The sequence below is a fragment of the Neodiprion fabricii genome, chromosome 4, assembly GCF_021155785.1.
Source record: "Neodiprion fabricii isolate iyNeoFabr1 chromosome 4, iyNeoFabr1.1, whole genome shotgun sequence".
NCBI lineage: Eukaryota > Metazoa > Arthropoda > Insecta > Hymenoptera > Diprionidae > Neodiprion > Neodiprion fabricii.
This window is the reverse complement of record NC_060242.1, coordinates 27594219-27611536: the sequence shown is the minus strand read 5'-3', so window position 1 is coordinate 27611536 and position 17318 is coordinate 27594219. Positions and strand designations below refer to the sequence as shown.

The window sequence follows — 17318 nt, the reverse complement described above, 5'->3', positions numbered from 1 at the left end:
CAAAATGACTGACGCTGAACACGACCTAAACCAGACCTAAGCCTAAAAGGTGAAACGTTAATTTTTCAGTATAGTCGATAAGACTCAGTTACTTGGAACAGATGAAAATATAATTGGTGACATATATCGATACGAAAAAAGAGATAAATTAATTAGTTGAAATGAACAGAAGATTTTATTAGCTAAAACAGGCAAGATGTTTGATTAGCTGAAACAGACAAAAGGTTTAATTAGCTAAAAGAGACGGAAAGTCTGATTACCTGAAACAGACAAAACGTTTGATAAGCTGAAAGAGACAGAAGGTTTGATAGCTAAAACAGATAAGAGGTTTAATTAGCTGAAACGGGCAAAAATTTTGATTAACTGAAATAGACAAAAGGTTTGATTAGCTGAAACGAACAAAAAGTTTGATTAGCTGAAACAGTCTAAAAGTTTTATTAACTGAAAACAGACTAAAAGTTTTACGAGCTGAAACAGACAAAAAGCTTAGCTGAAACAGATAAAAAGTTTACTTAGCTGAAACAGACAATTTCAGTTAATCAAAATTTTGATTAGCTGAAACGGACAAAAGGTTTGATTAGCTGAAATAGACAAAAGGTTTGATTAGCTGAAATAGACAAAAGGTTTGATTAGCTGAAACGGACAAAAATTTTGATTAGCTGAAACAGTAAAAAAGTTTTATTAACTGAAAACAGACTAAAAGTTTTACGAGCTGAAACAGACAAAAAGCTTAGCTGAAACAGATAAAAAGTTTAGTTAGCTGAAACAGACAAAAAGCTTAGCTGAAACAGATAAAAAGTTTAGTTAGCTGAAACAGACAAAAAGCTTAGCTGAAACAGATAAAAAGTTTAGTTAGCTGAAACAGACAAAAAGCTTAGCTGAAACAGATAAAAAGTTTAGTTAGCTGAAACAGACAAAGGTTTTGTTAGCTGAAAGAGACAAAGGTTCGATTAGCTGAATCAGACAATGAATTGATTATCTGAAACAAGCGAAAGCTTTATTACCTGAAACAGACGAAGGTATGGTCAGCACAATCACATAAGTCCGTACTCTGACAAAAAATGCGTCGAGTCCAACATGATATTCGCTTTAATATTCATTGCTTCGATTATTAATCGTATTGGTAAATAAAAAAATATTCAAAATTTTTTGAATCGACATCTATTTGTGCTTCGAGTTAGTAAAATGGACATCTTTTTCGACAGAACATTCTACAGTTCTCAGTACATTTGTTAAAAAATTGGTTTTGTTGCCCTGAATCAGAAAATAATACGATCAATTAAACGAGTGTTTCTATAAATTTCAGATATATTTCATAACTACTTACGTCACGATTCTCCACTATCACTGTACACTACCGAGATTTTGGTATCCGCACGTTGAGCGCCGGGTTTCATATGCCGCGCTTTCTCATAACCGAAAAGTATCAAGTCCACGCGCAAAAGGCGCAGTGGGACTTGAAAAATTTATTTTTCGTAAAAAAGTTGACCGGAGAACTGAAAAATCAGCACATCGAGCGTGCGTAACTCTTTTATATGTATACTGTTTGCACAATCGACGCGTAAAAAAACGTGTCAGATCCCCGTTATTCATTTACGCGCAAAAGGCTGCGTCCAATTCTCGTGATTAATCTACGCGCAATAAGATACGACAGATTAAACTCTCAAAAAATTTGTATTATCTGGGACTAGTCCCAAAAATTCTGTAGAAATCCAATCCACATCTGCATCTTTTTGAATTAGATACATTGCTATGTGGATTGTTGTTCTCAGATTATACATCGAATCGAAATCGGGAGGGAGGTTGGAGAGCATGCATTATTGTGTGGCGTGACGGTCGGCGGTCCTCTTCGACGCGAAGTCTTCGAGCTCAGCATCTCTCCCCATCTAGCGTACCACGGAACGCGATAGATGGTCCAGAAATGCGTTTTGCCCATTCAGACGATCACAGAGATCAATTGAATGGAATAATGAGCGGTAATGACTAAATAATTAAATTGAATAACGATCGAAAAATGGTTGTACAGTCACGAGAAACAGGAAATTCAATCTCGTTAATATTCAAATGTTTACAGATGGTCGAGAGACTCGAATACGTAGTGTTTTCAGAAAAAAAATTCTGTGATCGTTTGACGCTGTAGATTACAAAAGTTAGTAACATCACGGTACATCGCGACCTTCCTACCCTTGCCTGTTTCCCAACGGAACCACCCAACGGAAAATAGAGACTCACACACACATGCATAAACCCCGCGACGGATCCCAAAACGTCCACCTACCTACCCGGTTACCTAGATTCGATCTAAACGATTCTCCATTTTTTCCAACACACAACATTCTTCATCGTTTGCGCCGTGGTCATTGACTTACATTTTCGTTGGTTACCTGTTTTGAGCAAAATGTTTTTGTATCATAGTCTGCCTACTCACAATCAGTATACAGTATCGCAGTTGTATCCCGCCAACCTTAATATTGCATGTATTATTTTAATAAATATTGGCAGACTATCGGTACATTAACCTTTTGTAAAATTGATTAAAAACATCCTGTATGCCAATTAGCATTTTTCTAAGCGAGCTAAGCCTGCAGTTGATCAATATTTGTTGACTTTTAAAGGATTGAAAATGATATATAATAATACAAGATGCAATTTCATTACGTTACGTTATGCCAGACTTTGGAATTTTATCGATTTAACAATATTGTGAATAATTGAATACGTTAAAACCTCAGGTGAACCCATCACTTAAATGACATCATCGGTAAATTCAAACGTAGATTATTACATCATTTGCGAAACACAATTCGATCTCGCGAGTGCCGAGTAAGCGATGGTTACCTGTCGCGATGCTCATTCCACTTTTAGCAACGTGCAAAATTTCTAACTTCGAGTAAGCTACGGTACATTAAATTGCGAAAAAAAATTATTGGACTGCAAGTGAAGCACGTTGTGATCGTGAATGAGCCTATCCATGCAGCTAAGAAATCGAAGATTTGTGTAACAATTGTTACCGCCACGCCACGTGACAGAGGAATCCCAGGGAAATACCCATAACCTAAAACATGCAAACTCACCAACGTTGCCGAGAAATGGAAAAGTTACTCGGAAGTCTCTGCTTAAATCTGTGAAAAACAAATCAAAACACTTGAATTAATTTAGCAGATTGGCTTTTTAGTTTTCACATTAATTATTACTGCATGTTATGCGAGAACAAAGTTCGGCTTTAAATGTACTACCTTGAATTATCAATCAATAATCAAAATAAGTATTATTAATACCTCGACTCTGGGCTGCTCCACACTTTTACATGTAGTAGTTCCTGTAGCATCTCAGGTTACTTGGTGAAGCAACGCACTTTTCACATAATTCAAATCTTCACTAATCTCTGATAGTCCAAAAATCAGCACCACAATAACACTAGATTCTACACTCACTTTTTGCGCTGTAGCTGTCTGTTTAAATCTACTGAATAAACTTGTTGACAATGTAATTGCGCATTTGGCGAAAATCGGCAAAAAAAAAAATAATAAAATGACACTCGACGCACAGACACAAAAATAGACATCACTGAAATCTGAAGTTACACAAAACAATCAAAACTCGGGACACGAAATTCACCTTCAAGGTTGGCAGGATGTTTTTATTTCAGTAACTCGGTTTTTCCTCAGGCTACACGCTGCTCCTTATCTATTATTCAAAGATGAGTATGTTGCAAATACACTGATCGAACAACGCGATCTAAATGTTGAACTGATACTGAGAGCACGTAATCTCGCTCCGATTGCTCGGAAACGACTGATGCCGCACGGCGCTCAGAAGAAAGTTTTAAATCAATTCAAACGGGAGATAATTATTTTCCCGTCCTCTCTGTCGCTCTTCCCATGGAGTAGGGAGAGCTGCTGGCGCCGCCCCTGTGGTTCTTCCCCTCTCATGGCCCCCACTCGCCCCACTTCATATTTCAATATATAAAGCCTGTTATATTGTAATAAAAATTATAAATAGCATTTACTAACTTCACATTTTTGTCACCAGTTGACGTAAAAGTCATAATCCTAAAATTAGCGAACGAACCTTTGCTGTTCCTTTGGTACGACAAAAATATTGATACCGTCGGTAATGCAGTTTGTACATTTCTACACCATTGCGGTCGTGATGTGATCGTTCATGAATTTACATCACATTTACGTACTGCGCGATCAAAAATGACAATTCAGAATACGGATATCAATTGTATCTCCCTACGCGATCATTATTGATCAATTCAGTTTATAACACTGTAGTTCATGTAACAAAAGGTTAGAAATTTTTTCCGCATGCTTAAAGTACAAAATGTAGACGTCGAATCTAACCTCACAGTATTATAACCTTGTTGATATTTCCATATTCTTGAATCCATGCGAATATCAATTTCCGAATTCATAATTTCAATTGTTATTCTACGAAAACTGGTCATCCAAGTCCTAATCCGTACTATAATCGTGTAGTACACTCCTAAGTACTTTATGTAAATTTTCGTGCTTACATTTTATGTACTTTACAATTACCGTTTAATTTAGTAGCATCCCAAATTTCCCAATTATGACCATGAAAGTGAAGTTGATTATTTTAAAGACAAGTTATAACTTTATTACCAATAATTGTCAGGATCTTACATGCTACTTGAGATCAACAAGTTTCTATGCTTTCTTGTATCTATTCCATACTTGTCAGCGAACGAGTTTGAATTGGCTAATCAAGTAATTTATCAGCAAAAAATTCCTTAAAAAATTGGTAATCGGAAAATCTTATGAGCTGTTTCTTACTTACCATATCCAATTCATAATGTGTGCATGTCACTACTTTATGAGACATTCTTTACCAGTTCAGCAGATCTTACTAATGTATAATCTATATATTTACCATCGTTCAACTAATCAGAATCACTTTTAAACCAATTAACTAGTTTAGAAAAACTATTATGAATATGAAGACACAATGTGTACGAATTACACTATCGATTTCCGAAATCCCCATTCACTTGTGATACTGGATACATAGTTACACATTTTTCAGTACATTGGCTGAAAAGATACAAGTGTAGCAATTGAAATGCCTGGGGGAAGGCGAAACCCGGGAGGACGTTCCAACAATAGTAGTCGATCCCAGCTCAACTCAAGTGGTGGATCTTATGGAGGAAACGGGGGTCCAAATAGTCTTGGTGGAATAGACGATAAAAAAATCAATGAAAATTGGAGTAGTCGACCTCTTGCGCCCAAACACGTACCTATCCCTGTAGTTCCTGTGGATGGACAATTGTCTTTCGAAGCTTTATCGTTGGGTATTTCTACCGTAGCAGTTGGCCTTCAATTACTTAATTTGTATCGCACTGTATGGTGGCTACCACAATCTTACAATGAATATACCATGGTAAGCAAAATTGAATTGATTCATCTTTTACAGGTTTTTTAAACTGCAAAGCTCAATTCCGTTTAATTATCAAACATTAGAGATTATTACAATCAAAGAGAAAATTTTTCAATGAGAAATATTAATGAACGACTGCGGGAATCGAACCTGGGACCAGCGAAAGCCTATCCGTGGACTTATACCCACTGGACCACCAGGGGTTCCTGCCATCGTCACATTAATCCTTTTCATCTACTCTGTTCACCTCTGTTCTTGTGTGGAAGGTGTATTTTGTATAAATGATATTATTGACTACATTGCACATATACTCGATAGTCAATTATTAAAGATTAATATTTGTAATTATCTATAATCAAAGCAAATAAATGATAAAATCGCAACACAAATATTTCAGAACTTCTATTTGATAGATCCGTACTTACTAGTTTTCATTGGCACAATGTTAGTACGCCGACTGGTTTATGCACTGCTGCGGAAGCTAGTTGATGCCACAGCACCAACACGTTGGTTACCTACTGCTCAAAGAGTAATGAGGTACTGTCGTAACATGAATCTATATCTTCACGAAAACCTTTCTGAAATGTAATTTTATTTCAATTGTAGGGTATGTCTCCTGTTAGTCGTGATAAGTGTTCTTTGCTGGTGTCTCTACTACATGAGCGAAAATCACAATTCCATGAAAGTCTTTTACCTCTGTTATCCGTCAGTATAATTGTTTACACTCAAACCTGATTAGATTGCTGTTAATAGTTGAATACCAGAACACATAGTATTTCCCTTTTTTAGGAGCATATCAATATACTTTCTGATGTTTGGCGTAAGTATCGGGCCATTTTTCGACATTTCTACAGCCCCTTTGTACATCAAGGAGGATCGTAAAACAAAGTTTGTACTCGGTAATGATCTAATCATGATAAATAATATAATACTTATGAAAGAAATTTAAATATTGAAATGAATTCAGTTCTGAGCTGTTTCAGTTCATCAGTTATAAATTTCATTAGTATTTTACTATTATATTACGTTCTATAAAAACTTCTCACTAGCATGGGTCTTGATGATTGCACAGATAAGCCTTTGCATAATTGTTCGCTGAGTGCATCTGCCATCAGAGCCGAAGTATTGAGCTTACGGTCAGACTTCAATAGGCGTTTGAAAAGAGCATTGTTTGCATCTTCTGGTACTGCCTATGTGTGTGGGATTGCACCTATCATATTCGTTCCTCCACACCTGCACTTCAATGTTTCTTGGGTAGTTCAACATATTGTACTCTTCTGGCTGGGAAGGCTGAGTGCACACTTTGCTCAGGCATATCCCGTAAGGTACGACTACAAACTCTCTTAAACTGTTTTTAGGTTTATCCTTCCCACAGTAACAGTATTATTGTGTTTCTTCAGCTAAATATGATGGCTAAGTCATTAATATGAAATGATTGTATTTTTCAGAGGCAAAAATAATTCACTTTCCCTAGGTACATTTTGATAAATAAAAAATGCGAATACAGTAGAATTTTGTGACCTAAAAGTGAAAATATTTTGGAAACGGAAATACAGACTCTAAAGCTTTAAAATTATCAATTTGAAGGATATGTAAAAATTTTATTCCAATTTGACATCATTTTTCATCCATCAACTAAGTATTATAAACTAAAGAATCAATTTTTACCATATTTTCTTCAGGATTCAGAACGTTGCGTAATTCAAATGGTGCTTTATAAATGCGATGAGATTTTTATTTAATGCAGGTACTGTGATGTGCTACATAGAGCTGCACTTCATCTTGGGAGATGGACTAAAGTTGAGGGTCGCAATAACCATATACCAACACAATTGTGGAATGATGCAGTCTTGTGGCCACACGGTTCGCTTGTGAAGCATAATAAAGAATTATACCGGTCAGATGGTCTTTGTACTGCTGCTGAACCAGGGAATTCTAGTCACTACAGGTTTCACGTATGTACACAAAATATTCCCTTTCATATTTATCAATCAAAATTATTCATCTTCATTGTACACAGGTTAGAATGGCGTGTCTGCAGAATAATTTTTGTTTTGTATTGTATTCAAATGTAAATTGTAATTTGATGTCATTTTCAACAATTTAGTGAGTATAATGTTTGTACGAATGAATAAACTAAAGAACATGTACTGTGTTTACAGGCATTGTTCAGCAATCCAACGATGCTGATTTGCTCTTTACTCGGCCTACAATTGTCATTGGTTGTAGTACAATTACTAGTTCTTTTGCGCACTATTGAATGGTATCAAGTTCTTTCAATGACGTTATTGTTGGTAACGAATTATTACACGTTATTTAAATTGGCACGGGACTATCTGGTATGCTGGAAAGTTTACCGGGCTGAGCAACTAGTTCAAGAAAAAACTCAAGCTGCCATAAACAACATTGCTCAATAGACTGTCACTACGTAATTTAAGTTTATGTGATCTTTTGATACTGTGCATGAATTATATTTAGTTAACTTATTAGACGTTTCGACGATAAATAATAAAATGATTTCGCAAAAAACACTCCGTTCATACCTTACTACCTTTATCCTAATACAACTCCATAACACTATGTGTTTATATGTATAAATCAAATTCGAATTTATCCACCAGCCATATAACGTGTATAGCACTGAGTAACCATGTCATGGTTTCCGCTGCAATCAAGAATTAGAATTTCAGGAGTTTCTGGAGAAAATAATAAAAAAATTCAAGGACCTCAATTTCTCTTAATTATGAATTTTTAAGAATAAGATAAGTCGATTAGGTGTTAAATTAAAAAATTTCTATAGCAGTTTACGTACAGAGTGAGTTGCAATCGACTGCATGGTCTGCAGGTGGACTTATCTTGAAAAATAAACATTGCTCCTGAAGTCTTGGAATATTTTGACTTATCCTGGAAAAGTTGACAAACTACATTTTCGATTGAAAATGGCGACATTTCCATTGTAATATGTAGCCTTGAATGCATTAAATTTTAGCAGGTGGACTTATCTTGAAAAATAAACAATTTAATGCATTCAAGTCTACATATTACAATGGAAATGTCGCCATTTTCAATCGAAAATGTATTATGTCAACTTTTCCAGGATAAGTCAAAATATTCCAGGACTTTAGGAGCAATGTTTATTTTTCAAGATAATTCCAGGATTTAATGACATTCAAAAAGCAGTATGTTCCCTGCATGTCCTATCTCGATGTGTATGCATACAAACTTTCTAAATGCGGGAAAAAGAGTAATCTTATTCAACTGGGAATAAATTTATTATTAAAATTTTAATCATCAAAAATAGTAACGGTAACAAAATAAAAATTTTAATTATTTAAAAAGGGTAATATAAAATTAGCATTAATAACTGAATTCATAATATCAATAATAAATGATTGTTAGAATATTTAGTAAATGTTAGATATGGAATGATGTTGTAATATAATACTATCATATACTGTAATAAATTATTGGAAATTCAGACAACAATACAACGAAACAGTAATTATTTATCTCTATAAATACGTTTGGGAGATAATTATTTCTGGTTCCCCAAATTAATAAACGGCAATAAAAACATTACATAAAAATATTATAGAGTGAAAATAATAACAACTTGAAAGCAGGATTTAATTAAAACACCTGGTATAACTTATCACTGGCATAATTTTTACGAAATACTCGTATTAGAATTTGCACTTCACGAAAATTGAATTAGAATTGAAAATGCGAATAATAAATTATTCTGAACAGTGAAAAAAAAGGTGCATTGCAAGTAATGATTTCTAATGTCAAAGTCATATTATACATATCATGAGCAGAATTGATCTTGGTGATCATAGGTAGAAAGACATGGGCTGAAGAGAAATAAGATATTTTAAAAATATTTACAGCAGAGTTGTATAACTTTTAAATAATTTATTTTGTTCAAAATCGAGTCACTAATTTTTCGCTATGCACGTGATGTAACTGTTTTATTCAATTACATCATTCTCGACAAGTGAGCTTCAACAGCATTTATGTGACCATTTTGGAAGCATGGTACATGATAGTGGTGAAAAACTGATGCAAAATTTCAAAATATCGGGCTTTGGAAATTTCAAGGAATTTTATACTCAGATTTTTGTCGCCACCTTACCTCAGAAAACTTGTTATTTCTTTATACAAAAAATAAAACTGATTTCTCAATTGAATCTCTTCCTCTCACATACTAAATTGAATTATTTGATAGAAACAACTGCTAAAAGAAACTATTTAGTAACAAAAAGTGCAGTGACCTTAGTCACTTTAAGCTGCCTGAATTACTCGCAAGGCTCGTCACTTAGTTTTCTCAAAAAAAAAAATAAAAATTTCAGTCTGTAACATAAAGATTTAGCGTACTACACTGAGTGGTATGGTTTTGTTACGTGGCATAACCGTTACTAATGTGTCACCGAGAGACTGGGAAAGTTCATGCCAAACAAACTTCCCAATAATTGGGACCTCCTCTAAAGGTGGCCGAAAAGCTACTAGCATGGTCAGGGACAGGCCATCCTCTCCGTGACCACCAGCATATTCTACAGACAGTAAACCATGTGGTCTATGTTGCGGTACATCAGCTCCAAAAATTTCCTAGTGTGAAAAGATTCACGCAATTAATGTTAAGACCAACTGATTACATGCAAATCCTCAAATAACCAGAGTTTAGAAGCTTACCACCATAAATTTGTGCAGCGTAGAGTGAAGATTTCTTCTCGGGTTTATTTCACAAATAGGTAAATGATACTCAGTGCGTTCCGACAGCAAAACATGCATTCTGTTACTATAAATGGAGATAAAAGATGTTAATTAGTGCACAAACAACTCATGTAGTCAATCACACTTAATGCGCATATGAATATATAATAATAAATCTTACGTTGCTTTCTTTTTTATGCAAACAATTAACTTCAAATAAAGCCTACTGTGGGGATTGGCTATAGGAAGTAATGGAGAATGCCATGGTGGGTTAAGGCCTTGTTTGTACTCTCTAACTCTATGTATCAACGGTATGATATCATATGCTCTAAGTGACAATTCCTCAACATTTTGAATCCAACAAGCCTGTAGTGATTCTTCGTCAGCTTGTTCAGGAGTCTTTAAAGCACCACCAATCACATTTCCAGTCATAACAAATCTGAACCAAGATCCAGTCGCGCATTCAACGATTACCAATGATTTTGGTTCAACGATAATTCCCGTCTCTTCGAGAACCTCTCTTCTGAATGCCTCTGTCAATTCCTCGCCAGGTTCAACCCTTCCTGCTGGTAGGTACCATTTTCCTGCACAGGAGGCCTTTGCCTCCTGCATCATCAATATCTCATCATTATCGTTAATTAGTACTGCTGCGACTACGTATGTCACAGTTTTTTGACAAATTGGAACGTAGTCAGAGCTTGCAGTGGGTTGAATTCCTTTGGCTTCTGAAAACGAAAGTATCGTGTCAGTCAAAGTCAACGGGCTATTCATTAAGGCTTTAAGTGCACAAGTCATTTCGTATAATTCTAAGCAATTTCAGACAATGATAGCTGATTACAAAATACTACGTGTAATTTCTCGCACTTTGCATGATTTCATGTGATTATACACTTTTTTATGGGACTTTGAATTGATTTCATATGGATTTCACACTAATTCATGGGATTTCATATTGATTTCAGAATGATTTCGTGATGAGTATGGTGATTTTCATACAATTTTGGGGTGTACACAAAGAATTTCACAAGAATTCACATACCATAAATGTGATTTGACAAAATTTCATACTATTTTACACGGTTGATCATAATGATGAAAAAAAATCATCTTTCCCGCTTAAACACTTCAGGTTTTGTACAAAGCTTTGTCTTACATGTCTTTACGTTTGTGAGGTAATCACCTGGGATGATTAAAACCTAGTACCCTATATTAAGTGCTCTAAAAAATTAAAATTCAATACATTCGGGTTGGTGTTTATTGTGAGTGTAGTACTCCTGGGCCTTACGATTTCAAAAGTATGAATCGAATGATTTCAAAGCAATTTCATGATAATTTCGTATGAGTTCAAGATTTGGACGAGAATTCTGACGTTTTTGGATGATATTGAATAATTTCAGCTGATTTCAGCTCAATTCAGGTGATTTCATTCGTAACATACTACGATTTATTTCTTAATGCAAGCAACTTCCAACTGATTTCAATCTGGGATATATAGCTGATTTGAAAAATGAATAGCCCCTTGGTCAAATTACACTCAAAACAGGTGTTTGATCATTGCGAATATCTGTAATTGCACTAATAATATTGCTATGTTCGAAAAAAGCATCAGGTTGATATGAAGCAACTACTTAGCGATGCAATTAATAAATGATAATCCTAATACTCGTAAAATTCGCTTTTCTGCAATACTGGTGATTCAGGGACCCACAATTTCTGGAGTACTGTTACACGAAATAAAATTTTCAATTGCAGATAAAGTTTGGATGGCTTTCAAATTTTTATACGACAAATTAAACGAACGAAGGCAGGTGAATGACCTCTAGTGGCACGCTATTGCGATTGCTAGTTAGATTCTTGAAAGATGCGTATAAATTCTTCCCATCCTTACCTATTGACTCATTTTGTTCAGCAAGAGTAAAGTCGCACAGATCATCGTTGTCATTTATACTTTGTCCATTTAACACTAGCCTAATCTTGTCTTCTATGGTATCAGGCATTTTATTATAGCTAACGCTTGTTAATATTTCTGTTCGCAATTAAAGTACACGTAACGATTCATAACTGTCGTTGACTAAACATGCTGCTTCGTGTTATCCCCCACCATCAGAAGACACTTTTGCACACACACTCACACACACGCGTCAGAATAATTCCGGGCACGTTCTCTTCCGTAAAGCAGGCCGGAGGGGATGACCAAAGATAACGACATGAAGGCATCAGAGAAGATGTATAAAACTTTTTTCGAGCATGCTCCTACTGTAGTTATCTCTATGCCCACAGGCCGTGACGTTCACTCACATCACTCACACCAGATCCTGATGAATCGAGTGCACGTGTGAGTGAATCTATGCCCTGTAGTTGATCCCGCAGCGGTAGTACGCGGCTTTTCGTGTGTTTGGATTAATGCCTAGAACCCAAGAACCGATGAGTGTACCTCGGCAACCTCTCCAACCTCTCTAACACACGTCATTTTTAGTGCTCGGCAGCTCCAGGCATTAGACTTAGCTCTGCTCTGATGCTGCGTTCGCGCAACAATAGGCCAAGTGCTGACGTATGGTTATACCTAGCCACCTAGGTAGCGCCACTGGTGGCACAAAGTCAAGATAGGGAGTAAGTATATAGTGGCGCGCTCTTTGAAAAATTTCCGAACTAAACGCAAAGCTAAGCGGAGGCATCACTAAAATTCTCTGTAAATTTCCATAACTTTCCAAACTTTCTTGTGCTCTGAAAGAAGCGCAAAGGGAAGGGACCAGTTTATTGGCAATAAACAGGGGGATGCTTGTTGGAATTTTGTATTAATTGATGTGATATAAGCAGTGAAACCTTAGCTACGTGAAAAATGTCATCACCGGATAGTACAGTCATTTTTGCTAAACTAGAAGCACTCAAGGATATTAGGTTTGTACAAGATGCACGGAAAACAACAGTTATTATTCTGCGTTTATTGCACGGATCTGAATATTAGAAATGGATGCCTGAAAAGACGAGAAGTACGGTCATTTGTTTGAAAAAATCAATCTTCATAAGTTGTCGTTCAGAAAATACATTATTTGTTATTTTTCTTACTACATTAAACCTCAACTCACTTAATTTATAATGTGATAAGATACGTCATTTCGCTACAACCAATCAATATCCACTGTTAACATTAACACCAACTATACATTTTCATTTAAAAAGTGCCCTATTATATACAACAATTTCATTATTCATTAATCAAACGTTCAAAATATTCTACAGATTGTTGGGTTTAAATTTTATAAAAATTACACATTAGATAATAATTGTCAACAACTACCCATATCTTAGAAAAATATTGGTTGTAATATGTTCACTCACCATTCACACAATTTTCAGTGTCTGTTGTGAATTATTTGATGCATTGAAATCTTACAACTAATTAACACCAAATTTAAAGATACTGATGTATTTTGTAATTGCATGCGAATTTCTTAGGTCAAAGACATTGCAACTAGAAAAAATGAAGCAGAGAATCATTCAAGAGGTAGAACAGACAGAACAGGAGGAGAAGTGCTTGACAGAATACAAGCAGGAAATGGAACTTTTAATGCAAGAAAAGATGGCACATGTTGAAGAACTCCGACAAATTCATGCCGACATCAATGCGGTGAAAAATTCATTTTTACATTCAAATTGACCATATTAATTTATGCTGCTGAAAAATCAATGACATTCGTAATGAAGAACAACATTTTTCTATGTATTCACATTATTTTCATTTCCACAATGTTATTGGCAAAGGAATTCGATAGTTTAATATATTTCTTATTACACAGAGGACCCTAGAATTTTAGGACAATAAGGGAACCCTGAGGAAATAACATAATTGTAGCAATTTGAGTCACATGTTTGGATTATTTTTCAGTTGTGGTTGGAGTAATGTCTGTTTATTTCTTTTCTGAAGGCAGATCTAATTCGATGGTTGTCTTACTTTGCTATTCTTATTCATAGTCTTTGAATTCATAGTCTTAAGTTTAAAAAAAATTATATCAACAATTAAATGGATAATAACTTTCATTCGGTAGATGGAAACAGTTATAAAGCAAGCTGAAGATGCTCGCAACAGAGCTAGAGAAACAGCAAAATTAATCCATAACAATGACTATCAACCACTAAAGCACGACATCGATAGAATGCGTAGAGAATACTTGGGACTTGAAAGACTACCAGAGCTCTATGAAACGGAATCAGATCTTATTTCACCTGAGTAAGCAGATTTCTAACTATTAAATTACTTAATGCGATCCGTAATAGTCTTGTAAATTTATTTTTCAATCCAAAATCCTCAACTCAGATTGACAATTTATAACTCAGCCATGTGCAAAGCGAGTTACACGAACATGTTTTGAGAATACAAAAGATAAAAACAATTTATTGATCTGAAAAATGTATTAACGTATGTTAAATATGGAATAATGAAACTAATGAATAATGAATAATAATTATAATTGTGTAGACGGTTTGCTCGTAGCTATTTTGACCGCCCCCTGCAAAAAGCAGAATGGCGAGTTGAGGTAAGGGGTGATGATTTAATGCCTCCGTTGGGCTTACACCCCCATCCCAGCCACCAAGGAGGTCCAACTCCGTTTTTAGCTCCACAACCACTACAGGGTCCTAGTAAACCAGAGCCTAGGCCTTTGCCTCCAGCTCCTGGGCCCCCAGCTCCAACATTCAGGTACCACTGGTATATCTTCACTTTCGCATTACATATTCAACAGTAGTATACAGAATGGGGCAATATTATATAAATCGGTTGTTCGTATAATATATCTTTACTTTTACAAACTGCCTTTGGATCATTCTATTAGGAATGCACAATACGAGTTGCAAAGAATAGCAATAGATTTTTGAGATGATTTGTGGATTAGTGTGTTAATTTTCATGTCACATATTTCAAGACATTGTTCAGTTTCTTCAATTTGTAATGTTTGTTGTAGCAATATTATTCGTATTGGAAAGAAAATATAATGGTGCTCTGTTCTGTATTTTGTATCAATCCTTCTAATTTCTTATCCTTTTTTTCAGGCAACAACCTCCACCAATGAAATCGTGTCTATCCTGTCATCAACAAATTCATCGAAATGCACCAATTTGTCCTTTATGTAAAGCTAAATCACGTTCACGTAATCCTAAGAAGCCTAAGAAAAAAGACTAACGTGTAGGCTTGAGTTTATCATTAGCTCTTGAACCTACAGCCTCCAAGCATCAATTCGAGAAAATATAATTATTTCATAATAGTTATTTTCGTCGCAAGTGCGCATAAAATAGGGGTTTCTTGACGAGTGTAAAGTACGAAACTCACACGAATTAAGAAGTCCTTATATGCGTACATACTACAGATTCTATTTTCTGTGATACCTACTGTCAAAAACTACTAAATAATCGAGTTGTTGACGACGGTAGTGCAGAAAAAGATTTCTAAAATATTTTTTTTTTTTTTTAACTGATCTAGTTCTGAACGTGTGTTTAAAATTAACGAGCTTATGAATGTAACTACAGTATTTTAATTTACTATGAACTTCATTATTTGGTCGAATTCACATTTATACAAAATACAAGGTGAGTCATATTCAAACTCTGGGAATTTGAGAAGCTTAGTTGATCAATGGATGCTGTACCATAGCCGATCAGATTAGTAAACAGGCAGACGGCATCAAAGAAACACTAATATTTATATCGGAGTGAAATTTTGATGGTCCAGTGTTGGCGTTGTATGACAATCAAAAAACGCAACGACAACTGCAAGTGTCCAGATGCTGCTCAAACTGGCAATAAAAGACGTCCTGTTGAGTATAAAAATTTAGTCGGAAGATTTTGAGAAACCAGTTGGCATCTAAATAAAGTAAACTTTGACAACAGATTCAATATCATTCAGTATTACTAGTCAGTATCATTACGTTATTTTTCTAGAGCAGCTAACTGTTACATACATTTCTTGCATCAATGAATATGTGGACTAGCTCCTTGTTTATGGCGATATCAATATTGACATACGTTGCTTCAATATGGTTTGCCTAAACATTCAATTGATCGACTGTGAAGTGACACCTATTGATCAAGTAAGTTCCTCCTGTTCACGGAGCTTGTACTCACTCACCCTGTAATCACAGAATATAGACTGAAAGTCCAAATCAGAAACCCAGTTAAAGTTATTGCGTAAATGCGTCATTATTGTGTAAATAAATTTTATTTTAGATAGCAAAATGAAATTGAGCAACTTTGAGTTATAGAACAGTAATTTGTTGAATAGATAACAGATCCAGTGATTCGCACTCTAGTTTACTCAATCATCCTCCAATACACAGAGTTTGGTAATTGTACCATATTAGTTCGATTTGCCCTATGCAGTTACTTGCAATTGATAAAGTTCGCACAGTGAAAATTCGAGCTCCCTGTACTAATCGGAGCAAAAATACTGAAACCAACTATTCAAACAGGTTCCGATTTATAAAATATCTAATGACTGAAGATTCCAAAAGCCTGAAATGTGAGTATATTTGAGTGTATAGTAATAATTAGCTCAATCGTGGTTCATCATAAGTAGTACACAAGTTGTTACACTGTTGAATTTATGAATTACCATGTACATTATTGCAATTTTATATCTACTTAAAGCAATATTATATGTAATATTGCAATTACGATCTTGAAACTAGTGTGAATAATCCTTTATTATTAGGTATCTTATTTAAGGAAAATTTGTGTATCATGAACTTTATTCAACCCCTGTTGAAATTGCATAGATACTTTCGGAGTTTGTTGGTTACTGAAAGTCCAAATTATTTCATTACATAACTTGAATCAATTCAGTGATAATCGAAAAGTAATTAATTGCACGAATAAGGTACTGGAAAATATTTATTTTTGAGTATGTTGAATCCCTTCTCTGCCACAATGTATTCAATGATGACGTCGATGAAGTTACTTAGTTCTATGACTTATACGACAGTCAGAAAATTTTGTAATCTATTCTACGAGTTATGAAATTATGAAATAATGTGTGTCATTACGTTAAGATATACAGAAAAGACGGAAAATCAAGCTAATTTATCAATCACAATATATAATTATAGGTTGAAATTGTAAAACCGAAGGACAACGACGTTAACTCGTTGTTATATAAGTGTCATATTTTATTCTGTCGCGATTTTTACCTACCGCGTCCGAAAAAGCAAGAGATT

General features: G+C 35.0%; 3 protein-coding genes across 8 annotated transcripts; 2 read left to right on the top strand and 1 right to left on the bottom strand.

The window, feature by feature from the left end:
- Positions 1 to 4134: 4134 nt before the first annotated feature.
- Positions 4135 to 8240, top strand: LOC124180840 (transmembrane protein 39A). Of its 3 annotated transcripts, none has more exons than XM_046566692.1 (8): positions 4135 to 4295; positions 5053 to 5406; positions 5801 to 5940; positions 6010 to 6108; positions 6193 to 6302; positions 6476 to 6728; positions 7151 to 7358; positions 7566 to 8239. In XM_046566692.1, exons 2-8 carry the CDS (start codon positions 5089 to 5091, stop codon positions 7818 to 7820), a joined length of 1383 nt encoding a protein of 460 aa, XP_046422648.1. In that variant the 5' UTR covers positions 4135 to 4295; positions 5053 to 5088; the 3' UTR covers positions 7821 to 8239. The 3 variants fall into 3 exon arrangements, with proteins under 3 accessions (XP_046422648.1, XP_046422649.1, XP_046422650.1); XM_046566693.1 differs by lacking the exon at positions 4135 to 4295 and adding an exon at positions 4316 to 4504 and having other exon boundaries at positions 7566 to 8240; XM_046566694.1 differs by lacking the exon at positions 4135 to 4295 and adding an exon at positions 4526 to 4978 and having other exon boundaries at positions 7566 to 8240.
- A 286-nt stretch (positions 8241 to 8526) lies between these two features.
- On the bottom strand, positions 8527 to 12636 carry LOC124180846 (8-oxo-dGDP phosphatase NUDT18). The gene is made up of 4 exons (XM_046566713.1): positions 12005 to 12636; positions 10298 to 10841; positions 10096 to 10201; positions 8527 to 10011 (listed from the first exon to the last, which is right to left on the bottom strand). The coding sequence occupies exons 1-4, from the start codon at positions 12111 to 12113 to the stop codon at positions 9772 to 9774; spliced, it is 999 nt and encodes a 332-aa protein (XP_046422669.1). The 5' UTR covers positions 12114 to 12636; the 3' UTR covers positions 8527 to 9771.
- A 106-nt stretch (positions 12637 to 12742) lies between these two features.
- Positions 12743 to 17294, top strand: LOC124180850 (zinc finger C4H2 domain-containing protein). 4 transcript variants are annotated; one of them, XM_046566725.1, is made up of 5 exons: positions 12743 to 13014; positions 13573 to 13744; positions 14163 to 14344; positions 14609 to 14821; positions 15163 to 17294. In XM_046566725.1, the coding sequence occupies exons 1-5, from the start codon at positions 12956 to 12958 to the stop codon at positions 15290 to 15292; spliced, it is 756 nt and encodes a 251-aa protein (XP_046422681.1). In that variant the 5' UTR covers positions 12743 to 12955; the 3' UTR covers positions 15293 to 17294. The 4 variants fall into 4 exon arrangements, with proteins under 4 accessions (XP_046422681.1, XP_046422679.1, XP_046422680.1 ...); XM_046566723.1 differs by having other exon boundaries at positions 12754 to 13014; positions 14594 to 14821; XM_046566724.1 differs by having other exon boundaries at positions 12756 to 13014; positions 14594 to 14812.
- Positions 17295 to 17318: the final 24 nt, after the last annotated feature.